Below are 17,035 nucleotides of genomic sequence, written 5' to 3'. Positions count from 1 at the left end.
TTTTTTTTTTTTTTTTTTGAGACGGAGTCTCACTCTGTCAACCAGGCTGGAGTGCAGCGGCACAATCTCGGCTCACTGCAAGCTCTGTCTCCGAGGTTCACGCCATTCTCCTGCCTCAGCCTCCTGAGTAGCTGGGACTACAGGGGCCCACCACCACACCCAGCTAATTTTTTGTATGGGCAATAATTCAAATTCAGATTATGCCAAAACTGGAAAGACAGTTGTATTTTTCCATTATACTGTTGTCTCTGAGGCATACAAATAATATGACACCTCCCTCTCCCTCCAAAGGTGTTTACTCTGTAAAGCTGGCAGGGCCCAATTCTGTTTTTGAACCACCTTAAAGATTGAATCAAATGCCAAGATAAAGGTAGCTTAAATAATAATACCTTTATTATTGTAAAAAACAAAGCAATGTGAGGCAGGCAGTTCCAAAGTTGGTGACTTAGAGGCTGGAAAAAATCCATGGAGGTGTCACATGAAACCAACATGTCTTGAAAGAAGAGTCCTTCTTGGCAAGCTGCCAACAACACTCATACTGGGTTCTCTGGCACAAAGCTGGGTCAAGTCCATGCCCTAACTTGTCAGAGAGGAAGACTCAAGACTATTCATGATTTCTTCTAGCAAATAGGGAGAAACAGAGGTCTGCTTCCTTCAGCAGGTTCAGGAGGTAAATGATGCACATTATGTGGACCTCACAGGTGGTAGATGTGATACGGCTTCTGCCTCAGAAACTGTCAGTGACACAAATGGCAAGAGCCATATATGGCAGGTGAGAAAGTCTAACACTTTCTAAATGGCAGGTTAGAAAGTGTAACACATACCTGGAACTTAAGGGGAATCTGCCCACTGTATATATATCCTTAGATGTTGGGGCTTCCAGTTCAGGTACTTGTCTCTCTCACCGGTGTACTCCTTCAGTATAATTACACTAAAAGGAACTTGCATATTCTCAGTACAGTTAAGGCTTTTCTCCAATGTGAACTCTCTGGTGTTGAATGAGGACAGATTTGCAGCCAAAGGATTTCCCACATTCACTGCACTGATAAGGCCTTTTTCCAGTGTGAACTCTCCGGTGTTGAATGAGGCTAGAACTTTGGCTAAAGGATTTCCCACATTCACTGCACTCATAAGGCCTTTCTCCAGTGTGAACTCTCAGGTGTTTAATGAGGTTAGATTTACAGCTAAAGGATTTGCTACATTCACTGCACTCAACAGGCCTTTCTCCAGTGTGAACTCTCTGGTGGTTCTTAAGGTTGGAGCTATGGCTAAAGGATTTCCCACATTCCCCACACACATAAGGCCTTTCCCCTGTGTGGACTTTCCGATGTGAACTGAAGCTGGAGCTTTGCTTAAACGATTTCCCACATTTACTGCACTCATAGGGTCTTTCTCCAGTGTGAAGTCTCCGGTGGTGAATGAGGCTGGAGCTTCGGCTAAAGGATTTTCCACATTCATTGCATTCATGAGGTCTTTCTCCAGTGTGAACTCTCTGGTGGTAAATGAGGCTGAAGTTTTGGCTAAAAGATTTCCCACATTCACTGCATTCATAAGGTCTTTCTCCAGTGTGAACTCTGCGATGCTGCATGAGGTTGGACCTTTGGCTAAAAGATTTCCCACATTCGCTGCATTCATAAGGCCTTTCTCCAGTGTGAACTTTCCTATGGCTATTGAGGCTGTAGATCTGACTAAAGGATTTCCCACATTCAGGGCACACATAAGGCCTTTCTCCAGTATGAACTCTTTGATGTATAATGAAACTGGAGTAGTAGGTAAAGAATTTTCCACATTCGTTGCATTCATAAGGCCTTTCTTCACTGTGGACTTTCTGGTGCTGAATGAGGTTACATCTTCGCGTACATGCTTTCCCACATTTGCTGCACTCAAAAAGCCCTTCTCTAGTGAGGATTCTCTGGTCCTGAACAAGTGTGTCTGTGTGGCTAAAGGCTTTACTGTATTTTCCCCAGTTGCGATGACTTTTTCCACTGTAAAAGGCCACCACACACTTGTTACTGTTATTTGGCTTCTCCCCTGTTTGAGTGGCCTCTTGATGGAGAAACCTCATGTTGGCCAGGAAGTCTTTCCTGATCTCCCTACAGGTGAAGGGCTTCTCCGACACGTGGACTGTGCAGCTCTTTGTAAATGAGGTTGTGTCCACGTAACTTGTGAAAGGTGCCTCTTTAATGTGCTGCCTCTGGTGCTGTTGAAGATTTGCATTGATGTAGAATTGTTTTCCATATGTGTGTAGTTTCTGCCCACAGTTTGTTCCTTGGTGTTCAGCCAAGTGCAAAATATCTCTCAAGACCAGGCCACATATTTCACAGGAGTAGGCATTCTGGGAAGATGAACCTTCTTTGGAAGTCCTGAACTGTGGCACTCCTTCTACAGAAATTCTCTGTTCAGAAGGTGTTTCCTCATGCTCCACTCCATGCCAACAACCTAAAAGTAGAGAGGTCGTGGTGAAGTACATGTTACCTTTATTAGGAGGAGGCAATGCAATCGCAAATGCACATCAGTTATAGCAAAGAACCAGTATATGGGCCTGTCTTCAGGAAAAGTGAGTTGGAGGTCAGGTTCAGGAAGCACCTGTTGTGCATTACTGGTCCCTAAGGTTATGGAATAGGGAGGGTGGGCCCTCCCAGGTATAGTATACAAGGCTAAGGTATGGCCCAGGACTAAGAGGCATGTTCTACAATTAATTCCTCTGATAATAGCTTTTAGCGGGATCATATCTGCTGGTGACAAGTGATGCCGTGAAGTGTATGTCCAGGCCCAGGAAAACCTCACTGGAACAGTAACTGGCGTTCAGGGACTAGTAAGGGAGATATGCACACTTCAGGACAAAATAATATTACAGAATGCTACAGAGGGAACAGTGTAAAGAACAGATGGAATAAGGAGTCCGGAGAGGTGATGATTAGCATTAGCTAGAAGTCAAAATAAAAATGACAAGTAGGAGAAATAACAAGTTTGTAAACTGTTAAGAATGAAGAGGGGAAGGTCAAAGTGAAGTGTCTCGGGCAAAGGCATCAAGACAAGTCAAACAGGACAGGTTCCTGGTGCAATTTAAACACAGACCTGATGACATGCCTTTTCCCAAGTGCCATTCATGTAGGCCAGGCCCTCTCTGATCCCATCTTGCTGAGGCTGGAGTCATGAACATCCTGTGAAGAACAGAGGACACTTCCCCTAGTCCTAGTTGAGCAACTACATGAGACCAGGATGATGTAAGTCCTAAGGGAAAGACAGGACACGTGAGCAACTAACACTGGCCCAGAAGAACTGGGCACAAAAAAGAACAAGGAAAGTTAAAGAAGTTAAGTTTGTATAAATTCAAGTTAGTGTTGTAACTTTAGGATGCTAAATGTAATTCCCATGGTAACTATTTAAAAAAAAGAGCTACATAAAGTATACAAAGAACTGGGCATGGTGGCTCACGCCTATAATCCCAGCACTTTGGGAGGCTGAGGTTGCTGGATCAACTGAGGTCAGGAGTTTGGGACCAGCATGGCCCAACATGGTGAAACCCTGTCTCTACTAAAAACACAAAAATTAGCTGGGTGTGGTGGTGTGTGTTTGTAATCCCAGGAGGGATTACTCAGGAGGCTGAGGCAGGAGAATCGCTTGAACATGGGAGGCAGAGGTTGCAGTGAGCCAAGATCGCCCCACTGCACTCCAGCCTGGGCGACAGAGCGAGACGAGAGAGAGAGAGAGAGAGAGAGAGGAAAGAAAAGAAAGAAAAGAAAGAAAAGAAAGAAAAGAAAGAAAGAAAGAAAGAAAGAGTACACAAAGGAAATGACAAGGAATTAAAAAGTTTCAGTACAAAAAAAAAAAAAAAAAAGTGAGCCGAACACAAAAGAAGCAGTAATGTAGGCAATTAGGATCAAAAAAGCTATAAGGCTATAAGACATGGGGAAAACAAGGAGCAAAATGATAGAAGTCAACCCGTCCTTATCAGTGATTACCTTAAACATAAATGCCTTAAACTCTCCAAACTTTTAGCTTAAACTCTGCCAAAAGACAAAGATTGGCAGAATGGGTTAAAATGAAAACAACCCATGATCCAACTTTATGATGTCTACAAGAGATTCGCTTTAGATCCAAAGATATAAATAAGGTGGAAGTGACAGGCTACAAAAAGATATTCCATGCAAATAGCAAGCAAAAAAGAGTAAGAATGGCTACACTAATATCATACAATACAGACTTTAAATCAAAAAGGGTAACAAGAGATATAAAAGGATATTATATACTAATAAAAAAGGTCAATAGAGCAAGAGGACATAACATTTATAAACACTTATGCACCTAATAATAGACCACCAAAACACATGAGGCAAAAATGGACAGAACTGAAGGGAGAAATGGATGGTTCTACAATAACAGTTAAATACATCGATACCTGACTCTCAGCAGTGGACAGAAGAATCAGAGAGAAGTGAGAAAACAGAGGACCTAAACAACCAACTAGCTCTAACAAATATATCAAGAGTATTCTACCCAACAACAACAGAATACACATTCCCTTCATGTGTACCTAGAACATTCTCCAGGACAGACCATAAATTAAGCCTCATTTGATTTAGAAAGACACACATCATACAAAGTATCTTCTCCAACCACAGTGGGATGAGGTTGGGAACTCTTAATAGAAGGAAACTAAAAAATTTACAAATCTGTAGAAATTAATACAATACTGAACAACCAGTGGGGCCATGAAGAAATCAGAAGGGAAATAAATTGGAGATACAGTAAAAGCAGTACTAAAGGGGAAATTTATAGCTATAAACCTTAAAAAGATGAAAGATCTCAACTCAACAATCTATTTTTACAACTTAAGGGATTATAAAAAGAGGAACAAACTAAAACCAAAGCTGGCAGGAAAAAAATAATAAAGACTAAAGCCTAGATAAATAAAATACAGAAGAGAAAAACAATAGAAAAAAAAAATCAATAAAACCAAAAGGTGTTTCTTTGAAAAGGTTATCAAAATTGACAAACCTGGCCAGGTGCAGTGGCTCATGCCTGTAATTCCAGCACTTTGGGAGGCCGAGGCAGCGGGTGGATCACCTGAGGTCAGGAGTTCAAGACCAGCCTGGCCAACGTGGTAAAACCCTGTCTCTATTAAAAATACAAAAATTAGCCAGGTATGATGGCATGTTCCTGTAACCCCAGCTACTCGGGAGGTCAAGGCAGGAGAATTGCTTGAATCCAGGAAGTGGAGGTTGCAGTGAGCCAAGATCACACCACTGCACTCTAGCCTGGGTGTCAGAGCAAGACCCCATCTCAAAAAAAAAAAAAAAAAAAAAAGACAAACCTTAAAGAAAAGCCCTTGACTTGATGGCTTCACAGATGAATTCTACCAATCATTTAATTGGCCGGGCGCGGTGGCTCACGCCTGTAATCCCAGCTCTCAGGGAGGCAGAGGCGGGAGGATAGCTTGGGCCCAGGAGTTCGAGACCTGCCTGGGTAATATAGCGAGATCCCGTTCTCCACAAAAAGGAAAAAAAAAAAAAAGACAATAATTTAATGAAGAACTAATACTTATCATTTTCAAATTCTCTCAAAAAACTGTAGCGTACACACTTCTAAATTCATTCTACATGGCCAGCATTACCCTGATTCCAATCCAAATGACACAAAGATTGTGTAAGAAAACATAACTACAGACCAATATCCTTGATTATTAATGCAAAAACCATCAACCAAATATTAGCAAACTGAATTCAACAGCATATTAAAAGGATTATGCACTACCACCAGATAGAATTTATTCCTGGAATGCAAGGATGGTTCAACAAACAAAAACTGATCAAAGTGATGGCTTGCACCTGTAATCCCAGCTACTTGGGAGGCTGAGGCAGGAGGATCGCTTGAGGCCAGGAGCTTAAGACCAGCCTGTGTAACATAGCAAGACCCTATCTCTAAAAAAATTAAAACAATCATCTCAGCTGATGCACTAAAAGCATTAGACAATATGCAACACTTCTTCGTGAGGAAAACACTCAGTAAACCAGGAATAGGGGGAAATTAACTAAACATAATAAAATACATATGCAAAAAAAACAAAAACAAAAATAAAACCCACAGCTAAAATTATACTCGACAATGAAAGACTGAAAGATTTTCCTCTAAGATTAACAACAAGATAAGGATGCCTACTTTTAGCACTTCTGTTCAATGTAGCAATTAGGCAAGAAAAAGAAAGAAAAGGGACCAAAATGGGAAAAGAGGAGTAAAATTATCCCTACTCACAGATAATATACATGGAATACCATAAAGATTCCACGAAAAAACTGTTACAACTAATAAGCAAATTCAGCAAATAGAAGAATACAAATACAACATGCAAAAATCAGTTACGCTTCTATACACTAATGATGAACAATTTGAAAAGTAAACAATTCCACTTATATCAAAAAGAATAAAACATTAAAGATTAACTTAACCAAACAAGTAAAAGCCTTGTACACTAGAAACTACAAAATATTGCTAAAATGAATTAAATAAAACATTAATAAAAGAAAATATATCACATGCCTGTTCATGGACTAGAGGGCTCAATATTGTTAAGACGTCTATACTAGACAAAGTAATCTATAGAAAGTGCAATACCTATCGGCCGGGCGCGGTGGCTCAAGCCTATAATCCCAGCACTTTGGGAGGCCGAGACGGGCAGATCACGAGGTCAGGAGATCGAGACCATCCTGGCTAACACAGTGAAACCCCGTCTCTACTAACAATACAAAAAAAACCTAGCTGGGCGAGGTGGCGGGTGCCTGTAGTCCTAGCTACTAGGGAGGCTGAGGCAGGAGAATGGCATAAACCCGGGAGGCGGAGCTTGCAGTGAGCTGAGATCCGGCCACTGCACTCCAGCCTGGGCGACGGAGCAAGACTCTGTCTCAAAAAAAAAAAAAAAAAATGCAATACCTATCAAAATCCAAATGATGTTACTTTGCAGAAATAAAAAAATCCATCCTAAAATTCATTTGAAATATTAAGAGACACAGAATAGCTAAAACAATTTTGAAAAGGATGAAAGTTGGAAGACTCACAGTTTGTAATTTCAAAACTTACTGCAAGGCTAGAGAAATTAAAACTGTGGTACTCCCATAAAGAAAGACATATAGATCAATGGACTAGAAAAGACCCCAGAAATAAACCCTCAAATATCTGGCCAAATGATTTTTGACCAGGAGAAAAAAGACAAATTTTCAACACATGATGCTAGGAAAACTGGGTATCTACATGTGAAAGAACGAAGTTGGTCCCTTACCTGACACCACATATAAAAATTAATTCAAAACAGATCAAAGAGCTGAATGTAAGCACTAAAACTGTAAAACTCTTAAAACAAGGAAAAAGCTTCATGACACTGGACTTGTTAATGATTCCTTGGATATGATATAAAAAGCATAGACAATAAAAGTAAAACAGTAAAACGGAATTCATCAAAATGAGAAACTTGTACATCAAAGGATCCTATCAACACACTAAAAATGTAACCCACAAAATAAGAGAAAACATTTGCAAATCACGTATCTGATAAGGGAATATCTAGAACACAGATAACTCTTAAAGCTCAATAAAAAATTATATTTAACACTTCTAATTACAATTAATAAAACTCAATTTAAAAATAGGCAAAGGACTTGAATAAAAACATCATTTGAAGATATACAAATAGCCAATCAGCACATGAACAGACGCTCAATATCAGTAATCTGCAAATCACAACCACAATGAGATATCACCTCACACCAATTTGGATGACTTATCAAAAAAAATCAGAAAATAACAAGTGATGGTGAGGGTGTGAAGAAACTAGAACCTTTGTCTGCTGCTTGTGGGAATGTAAAACGGTGCAGCTGCTATGAAAAACAATTCTGGTGGTTCCTTAAAAATTAAAAATAATTACCTTATGATCCAGAAATTCTGCTTTTGGGCCAATACCCAAAAGAATTGAAAGCAAGAACACAAATATGTATCTGAACACCCATGTTCACAGTAATATTATTCACAACAGCCAGAAGGTGAAAACAACCTGTGTCCACTGATGAAGGAATGGATAAACTAATACATACAAAAGAATATTATTCAGCCTTAAAAAGAAGCAATTCTGATACACATTACAACATGGATGAACCTTGAAGATATTATGCTAAGTGAAGTAAGCCAGACAGAAAAGAACAAATATTGTGTGATCCCACTCATATGAGGTACTTACGGTAGACAAATTCATACAGACCAAAAGCAAAATGGTGGTTGCCAGGGGATGGGAAGAGTTATTGCTTAATGAGCACAAAGTTTCAGTTTTATAAGATGAAAAAGTAGTACAGAAGGATGGTGGCGATAGTTGTACAACAATGTGAATGTACTAAATGCTGCTGAACTATATACTTGAAAATGATTAAAATAAGCCGGGCGCAGTGGCTCACGCCTGTAATCCCAGCACTTTGGGAGGCTGAGGCGGGTGGATCGCCTGAGGTCGGGAGTTCGAGACCAGCCTGACCAACATGGAGAAACCCCGTCTCTACTAAAAATACAAAATTAGCTGGGCCTGGTGGCACAAGCCTATAATCCCAGCTACTAGGGAGGCTGAGGCAGGAGAATTGCTTGAACCTGGGAGGCAGAAGTTGCGGTGAGCCGAGATCGTGCCATTGCACTCCAGCCTGGGCAACAAGAGCGAAACTCCGCCTCAAAAAAAAAAAAAAAATGATTAAAATAGTAAAGTTTGTTATATATATTTTACAATTAAAAACAAACAAAGAAGAACACCTTGGAGGAGGTTTTTATAAGAACAGTCTGTGTAGTGTCTCTGTGGTACAATTCGTTAGAGTGTTCTGCTGTTAATGGAAAGGTTGGTGGTTCAAGAACAGTTTGTGTAAATAGTGACAATGTCAGTGACTGCATTTCATGTTACAGTCAATCACAAATAAATGTTGGGTACATGAAGGGAGGGGAAACTGGATGCCGTAGATCTAGAAAGTTACCAGACAGGGAGAAGGCAAGTCAGGTGGGATCTATTAGGCTTACTGTAAGATGTGGGTAAGGATTGATCCCAAATCCTTACCCAAGGTGCTTTTAGGCTGGGATGATAAGGGAAGTAGGCTTGCACTCAGTCCACAACATCTACCCAGGGAACTGGGGAAGGAGGCAGTGCCTATGGTCCAGATATGAGGACAGAGCTGCTCCTGAGGAAAAGGAGAAACACAGAGCCTGGTACAGGGCACAAGGGTGAGTATGAGGGCCTTACCCAGGGAGGACGTAAGTGCAAAGTTCTCCAGCATCACATCGAAGTACAGGTGTTTCTGAGCCTCATCAAGGAGATCCCATTCCTCCCAGGAGAAGTACACGGCCACATCTTCAAAAGTCACACTTCCCTAGCATAATAGGGATTGATGAAACCATGAACAGTCTCACTTTGGAAGACTCAAAATCCATGTCCTCATACATTCTCCTCCCAAGCTCCCTAAGTCAGAAGAGACACCAGACCTTGGTGTCATTGATCCCTGCTGTCTCTTCACATTCCCATTAGTCACTGTTTTCATTCTGTTTTCTACTCTGTATCCTGTCAACACTTGGGTTAGAGAAATCTCCCTCCTCTTATCCCAAACTCCAACTTCCTCACAATAGATGCCAAACTTCACAGAAATGAAGGAAACCTGCAGTTCCCTGAACCAGTTCAGTCTCACCTCCAAGGAGTTCCAAAAGCTGGTACTATCATAAACTTTCACCCCTTTACATTGGCTGCTCCAAATGGAAACATTGGCCTGGACTCAGCACCCTGAGCTCAGGGATTCTCTAGGGTTCCCAAACCAACAGCTGAGAGAATGGTAGGTGAGTCCCGTTACACCACAAATCTAAAGAAAATATCTGTGTGGGGAGGGAGGAGGGACATTCCAGACCAGTGAGGGGCTGAGATACCTCCACTTACCTGTGTAAGCTTGAAAAGTACCTCTGTAGCTATGGGAACCTGTGGAAAGACGCAGGCCTCAGAGGAATGTGATCATGGGAGTGCTCCATGGGCACAGACCTTCCCTGTACCCTTGCCTCGGCCGAGAGCCACGTAACTTTGGGTCGACTGTCTAACCTGTGCGCCTCAGTCCTTAGTGCTGCCTCTCACCAGTTGTGTGGCCTTGGAAAAATATTCAACCTCCCTCTGCCTCAACGTCCTCATCCATCTCTAAAGTCTTTTCTTCCACTGAACAGCCTGCAGAGGATTTTTCAAATCCTAACTCAGATGGTGTCTCTCGTTTAAGCTCTCTATGGCTCCCACGGCCCTAAGAATAAAGGTAGATCTCTCTCAAACTTTGTTCTCTGCAGTAACAATGTGGAGCCCAGGTTCCTGAATGCCTCCTTCTCGGTCGTCCATCCAAGCTCTGCAAGCGCCGGTCCTGTCCCTTGTCCCCCTGCCCACCACATCGGATGTCAGAAACAGGGGCCCCACCCACGAGCCTCAGTGTCCCCGACCCTGTGCTACAGAAACGCGAGCTGGTGCCCCTCACTTGGGACTTAAGAATCGCGGCCGGGGGAGGTCCGGAGATCGCAGTGCTCACCGGAGCCGGGTCCCTCAGTGCGGTCGCCATCCGAGTCTGTGGGCGGAGCTGGACCGGGAGCTGCGGGCTACCGGGGGGGAACACGAGCACCGCTATCCCCAGGCAGGCCTCGCAGGCGGCTCTGCCCCCGACACTCAGACCTGACTCTCGCGCCTTCACGGTCCGTCACTTCGATGCCGAAGAGGCACACCAAGGAGGCTGACGGATAGAACGGACCTGAGGGCAGCCAAAATGACCGCTGCGAACACGCCAGAAGTCCTGCCCCGAGGGGCACGCCCACACGGAAATGCCCCTGTCTTGGATTTTCATTGGATCAAAGTACTGCCGCTCGACGCAAAGCTTTCTGGGAAATGTAGTCTCCCCAAGGCTGCGGCAGACGGCGCCCTGTGTGCAGACTGCTGGGAGCGCTAGGAAACTGAGTCTGCTGCCCTCCAGGGCGACTGAGGGGCTTCGGTGTTTGAGGTCTTAAGTAGGCTGACACTTGAACAACACAGGTTTCAGCTGTGCGGGTCCATTTACACGTAGGCTTTTTTTTTTTTTTTCTCCCAATAAACGTTACTTCGAGTGTGCTCCTTTAGCTCCCCCACCTCTTGCCCCAGAGACAAGATCAGCCCCTCCTCATTCTCTTGCCTAGCGTGAAGAACACAAGGATGAAGACCTTTATGATGATACACTTCCACTTAATGATTAGTAAATGTATTTTCCGTTCCATATTCTTTTATTTTCCTTTTTTTATTGGGTGAAATGTCAACGAGCCTCTTATAATTTTCCTGATACCCTTTCTCTAGTCTGTTTTAGTATAAGTATAGTTCTTACACTAAAATATATATAATGCATATATCATACAAAATGTGTAATCATATATATATGTGTTATGCGTATATCATGCATATATCATACAAAATGTTAATCGATTGGGAGTTTATGTAATTCATAAGGCTTCTGGGCAACTTCATAAGGCTTCCGGGCAACAGTCGGCTATTAGTAGTTAAGGTCTAGGGGAGTCAAAAGTAATACGAGGATTTTCAATTCCGCGGGGGTCGGTGTCAGCTGTATATCAGTCTCTAGTGTAGAGGATCACTTCAGTATTTAGACATCATTTCAGATTCCATGCAGCCCACCCCAGCAGATGTCCACTGGTAGCTGGAAGTGAAAAAATGTTATCTTATTGCTCTTCAAATGCATGCAGCCTGAAGTGTTAAAGTCACTTTTTGTAGGTTTTGTCAGGGACAAAAGACGCCAGACAGGGCTATGACGGGAAGATAGTGGAGGGATAGTGGGCAGCCCTGAATCCAATGGACAAGGAAAGTTCCCTGCTTCTGGTGCCCCCAGAAAACGCTCTCCTGCCTGCAAAGTCAGTTTTGTTCATAAAACATGAAGCTTTAATACATGAATGTTCATTTTCCTTGTATAATCAAAATATTTAATTTTTTTTTTTTGAGACAGGGTCTCATTGTTGTCCAGGCTGGTGTACAGCGGAACAATCATAGCTCATTGCAGCCTCAACCTCCTGGGGTCAAGTGATCCTCCGGCCTCAGCCTCTTGAGTAGCTGGGACTACAAGCACACCACCACACCCGGCTAATTAAAAAAAATTATTGTAGGAATGGGGTCTCCCCATAGGGCCCAGGCTAGTCTCAAACTCCTAGGGCCATGCAATCTTCTTGCCTCAGCCTCCCAAACTGCTGAGATTACAAGCGTGAGTCACCTTGCCCAGCCAAAAGTTTTTAATGCATAAAATATCAAATTATGATCATTATTTTAAACAGGGCCTCACTCTGTCACCCAGAAAGTTTATATTATTTTAAGGTACATATATGCACATTGTTAAATGTACACATATACATTTTATATATACTAGGTCAAATTTTACATTTCACAATAAAAATGATCCTTTAGGACAAATTAATACCAATAAAATAAAATAAATTAAAATTAAAAATTGTGCCGGGCGCGGTGGCTCACGCCTGTAATCCCAGCACTTTGGGAGGCCGAGGCGGGCGGATCACAAGGTCAGGAGATCGAGACCACGGTGAAACCCCATCTCTACTAAAAATACAAAAAATTAGCCGGGCGCGGTTGTGGGCGCCTGTAGTCCCAGCTACTCGGGAGGCTGAGGCAGGAGAATGGCGTGAACCCGGGAGGCGGAGCTTGCAGTGAGCCGAGATCGCGCCACTGCACTCCAGCCTGGGCGACAGAGCGAGACTCCGTCTCAAAAAAAAAAAAAAAAAAAATTAAAAATTATAAAATGATTTTATCAAATATATAATGTATTTCTTTACACATTTACTACAAACATTTATAAGTGGAATGACTACTATTGTACATCTGGTTAGATCTCACAATGGGCTTGTCATCGTCTTTAGGAAAAAGGTTAGAGTTCTCGGCTGGGCCTATATTACACAACCAACCATTACATATTGCTTCACCTCCTACCATGTATCTCCTCTACATCCTACACATGCTGGATTTCTTCAGAACCCTGAAAGTTGTGTGTGCATTCACATGCAGGTAGGATCTTTTTTCCTACCTGAGACTGCTGAATCCTATTATGCTTTAAAAATTCATACTTTCAGGTAACCAACTGAAAAACTAGTGAAAAATGACACAACTCGTCAGCCACGGTGGCTCACGCTTGTAATCCCAGCACTTTGGGAGGCCAAGGTGGGCGAATCACCTGAGGTGAGGAGTTCAAGAACAGCCTGGCCAACGTGGTGAAACCCCGTCTCTACTAAAAATTCCAAAATTAGCCAGGGGTGGTGGCGGGCACCTGTAATCCCAGTTACTCGGGAAGCTGAGGCAGGAGAATCAGAATCACTTGAACTTGGGAAGTGAAGGTTGCAGTGAGTTGAGATCGCGCCACTGCATTCCAGCCTAGGTGACAGAGCGAGACTCTGTCTCCAACAACAAAAAAAAAGGACACAACTCTTTATGTCCAAATTCAATGTTTCCATCCATTGCACGTACTCAAAACTTCCCAGTACTCCTCATGAGGTAATGAAGCACAATTAGCTGAAGTAAGTTTTGTATAATCATATAAAATTTTCAGGGCTGGACTTGGTGGCTCATGCCTGTAATCCCAGCACTTTGGGAGGCTGAGGCGGGCGGATCACAAGGTCAAGAGATCAAGACTATCCTGGCCAACATGGTGAAACCCTGTCTCTACTAAAAAATACAAAAATTACCTGGGCATGGTGGCGCATGCCTGTAGTCCCAGCTACTCGGGAGGCTGAGGCAGAAGAATCGCTTGAACCCAGGAGGTGGAGGTTGCAGTGAGCCGAGATCATGCCACAGCACTCCAGCTAGTGACAGTGCAAGACTCCGTCTCAAAAGAAAAAAAAAAAAAGAAACATCTTGATTAAAAACCGAAATGGGCAAAGACTTTAGGTTTAGATACCTCACCAGAGAAGATACACAGATGACAAATAAGTGTATGAAAAGATAATCCCTGTCATATGTCATCAGGGAAGTGAAAATTAAAACAGCAGTGAGATACCACTACACATCCATTAGAATGAACCACCTCTGACAACTGCAAATGGTTGAGAAAATGTACAGCAACAGGAGCTCTCATTGCTGATGGAATGCAAAGTTGTACAGCCACTTTGAAATGGAGTTTGGTGGTTTCTTACAAAACTAAACACACTTTTACCATACAATGTGGTAACCATATTTTTCAGAATTTATCCATATGAATGGAAAATTTATGTCCACACAAAAACCTGTACATGTATGTTTATAGCAGTTTTATCCAAAATTGGCATACCTGGAAGCAACAAAAATGTCCTTGAGTAAGTGAATGGATTAGAAACTGTAGTATATCTAGACAATGGAACATTACTCAATGCTGAAGGTAAATGAATCATCAAGACATGAAAAAACATGGAGGTACCTTATATGCATACCACTAAATGAAAGAAGCCAATCTGAAAAGGCAATATGCTGTATGATTCCAATTAATGACATTTGAGAAAAGGTAAAAGTATGAAAGAGCAAAAAGATCAGTGGTTGCTGGGGGTTTAGAAGGGTAGGAGGGATGAATTTGTGGAGCACAGAGGATTAGCAGGGCGATGAAACAATTTTATATGACACTCTAATAGTGGACACGTGTCATTGTACCTTTGTCCAAACACAGAATGTACAACCCTAAGAGTGAACCCTAATGTAAAGTAGGGACTTTGGGTGATAATGATGTGTCAGTGTAGGTTTACAATTGTTACAAATGTGCCACTCCGGTTGGGGTTGGCGGGGGGAGGAGGGGACGGCTATGCATATGTAGGTGTGCAGGGAGTATATGGATATCTCTTTACCTTTCCCTTAATTTTACTGCAAACCTAAAAGTGCTCTTAAAAACTTAGTAATAGGCCGGGCGTGGTGGCTCAAGCCTGTAATCCCAGCACTTTGGGAGGCCGAGACGGGCGGATCACGAGGTCAGGAGATCGAGACCATCCTGGCTAACACGGTGAAATCCCGTCTCTACCAAAAAATACAAAAACTTAGCCGGGCGAGGTGGCGGGCGCCTGTAGCCCCAGCTACTAGGGAGGCTGAGGCAGGAGAATGGCGTAAACCCGGGAGGCGGAGCTTGCAGTGAGCTGAGATCCGGCCACTGCACTCCAGCCCGGGCGACAGAGCGAGACTCTGTCTCAAAAAAAAAACAAAAACAGGCCGGGCGCGGTGGCTCAAGCCTGTAATCCCAGCACTTTGGGAGGCCGAGACGGGCGGATCACGAGGTCAGGAGATCGAGACCATCCTGGCGAACACAGTGAAACCCCGTCTCTACTAAAAAATACAAAAAACTAGCCGGGCGAGGTGGCGGGCGCCTGTAGTCCCAGCTACTCGGGAGGCTGAGGCAGGAGAATGGCGTAAACCCCGGAGGCGGAGCTTGCAGTGAGCTGAGATCCGGCCACAGCACTCCAGCCCGGGCAACAGAGCGAGACTCCGTCTCAAAAAAAAAAAAAAAAAAACAAACAAACAAACAAACAAAAAAAAACAAAAAACAAACAAAAACTTAGTAATAAAAAAAGATTGTGTCAGCACCATAAGGCAGGGTGGGAAAAAAGATAAATTTCAAAAGAAAAAAAAAAATTGTGGCTGCCTCAGAGTCATATTCTGCGTCCTCTTGAAAGATAGTTGGGGATCAAAATTTTCCCTGCAGGTGAAGCCACAAGTGGCATACCTTGTAAACCCTTTTATGCGGAGGAATAAGTGTCCAAATAACAAGTATTTCACAGGATAGCAGTCAATAACCTGGCAGTGTAATCAACGGCAAGGAAGAATATGTTTGAGAAGATAGCTGACAAGGAGGTCTGAGATAATGACATGTGAATGGATATACGGGTAATTGTGCACACTGGGGAGATTTGTTATGGTATAAAAACCATCACCAGCCACTCTTGAATTGTGCTTTGACCACATGATTTGTTTCACTTCCAGGCAAGCTCCTGCTTTTTGGACACTGTACTGGCTATTTCTTTTCCATAGCACATTTTCCCTGTGTTTACAAATCACTCTCTCTCTCTGCTCTGCTTAAATACATGCTCAAATATTATCTCCACTATAAGGACAACCCTGACCTATTTCCTATAGAAATTCTACCTACTTCACTTTTGTTATTACTTGGTGCTGATATTCTAATATTTTCCATAGAATCTGTCTCTTAATAACTTAGTGTATGTTTTCCAATATTTTCTTTATTTCCAGACCACATCTCTCAATTTGAATAAAGACTACTTGAGAATACATTTCTTTGTAGGTTGTTCACTGCTGTAAATACAAATCTAGAAGAGCCTGTGAACCAGAGAAGATGTTGAGTAATGCTTTTCCTCAACTCTTCCACCTTTGTACTCTTACTCTCTTTTTACTCTTTCCTTACAAGTTTGTTATTTGTCACCATTCATATGAATGAAAAAATGTCACACTTTGTAGAAATAAGAATTTAGGCCGGGTGTGGTGGTTCACACCTGTAATCCCAGCACTTTGGGAGGCCGAGGCGGGTGGATCACCTGAGGTCAGGAGTTCAAAACCAGCCTGGCCAACATGGCGAAACTCGTCTCCACTAAAAATACAAAAATTAGCCGGGCATGGTGGTGGGCGCCTGTAATCCCAGCTACTCGGGGGGCTGAGGCAGGAGAATTGTTTGAACCTAGGAGGTGGAGGTTGCAGTGAGCCGAGATCGCGCCATTGCACTCCAGCCTGGGCGACAGAGCGAGACTTCGTCTCAAAAAAAAAAAAAAAAGAATTTCATGGGAGCCAAGATTCTAGCATAGCCAAGGGTTCAACTTACATGTTTCATGTCTTAGAACTGTTTCCTCTATCGACCTTTATTTTTTCTCATTTCACAGATAATTTTCTCTTTTAGGTATGGTATCATTCTAAATGGATAACTCCAGTAATTAATGTTAATAATTTTCTATAATTTTCTAACTTCAAAAAAATATTTTTTAGAGATTGTCTCCAATCCTCTTGGAGACACTATCA

The 17,035-nt window shown here is 42.6% G+C and overlaps 1 protein-coding gene across 2 annotated transcripts; it reads right to left on the bottom strand.

The window, feature by feature from the left end:
• Window positions 1–371: 371 nt before the first annotated feature.
• Window positions 372–12,450, bottom strand: LOC105488081 (zinc finger protein 211). Of its 2 annotated transcripts, XM_011751813.2 has the most exons (5): window positions 10,560–12,450; window positions 9,938–9,976; window positions 9,257–9,383; window positions 3,079–3,234; window positions 372–2,439 (listed from the first exon to the last, which is right to left on the bottom strand). In XM_011751813.2, exons 1-5 carry the CDS (start codon window positions 10,587–10,589, stop codon window positions 962–964), a joined length of 1,830 nt encoding a protein of 609 aa, XP_011750115.1. In that variant the 5' UTR covers window positions 10,590–12,450; the 3' UTR covers window positions 372–961. The 2 variants fall into 2 exon arrangements, with proteins under 2 accessions (XP_011750115.1, XP_011750124.1); XM_011751822.3 differs by lacking the exons at window positions 9,257–9,383; window positions 9,938–9,976; window positions 10,560–12,450 and adding an exon at window positions 9,074–9,240 and having other exon boundaries at window positions 3,079–3,164.
• Window positions 12,451–17,035: the final 4,585 nt, after the last annotated feature.

The sequence above is a fragment of the Macaca nemestrina genome, chromosome 20 (genome assembly GCF_043159975.1).
Source record: "Macaca nemestrina isolate mMacNem1 chromosome 20, mMacNem.hap1, whole genome shotgun sequence".
NCBI lineage: Eukaryota > Metazoa > Chordata > Mammalia > Primates > Cercopithecidae > Macaca > Macaca nemestrina.
Note: the sequence above shows the minus strand (reverse complement) of the source record. Positions and strands in the feature narration are given on the sequence as shown.

What these genes read in the sequence shown, in the direction of transcription:
- LOC105488081 (XM_011751813.2), bottom strand. Translation starts at nt 10,589, where the DNA reads ATGGCGACCGCACTGAGGGACCCGGCTCCG. An exon ending in TACTTTTCAAGCTTACACAG is followed by an intron (nt 9,384 to 9,937) that starts GTAAGTGGAGGT and finishes CTATTATGCTAG; the next exon opens with GGAAGTGTGACTTTTGAAGA. An exon ending in TGCACTTACGTCCTCCCTGG is followed by an intron (nt 3,235 to 9,256) that starts GTAAGGCCCTCA and finishes TCTTTCCCTTAG; the next exon opens with GACTTACATCATCCTGGTCT.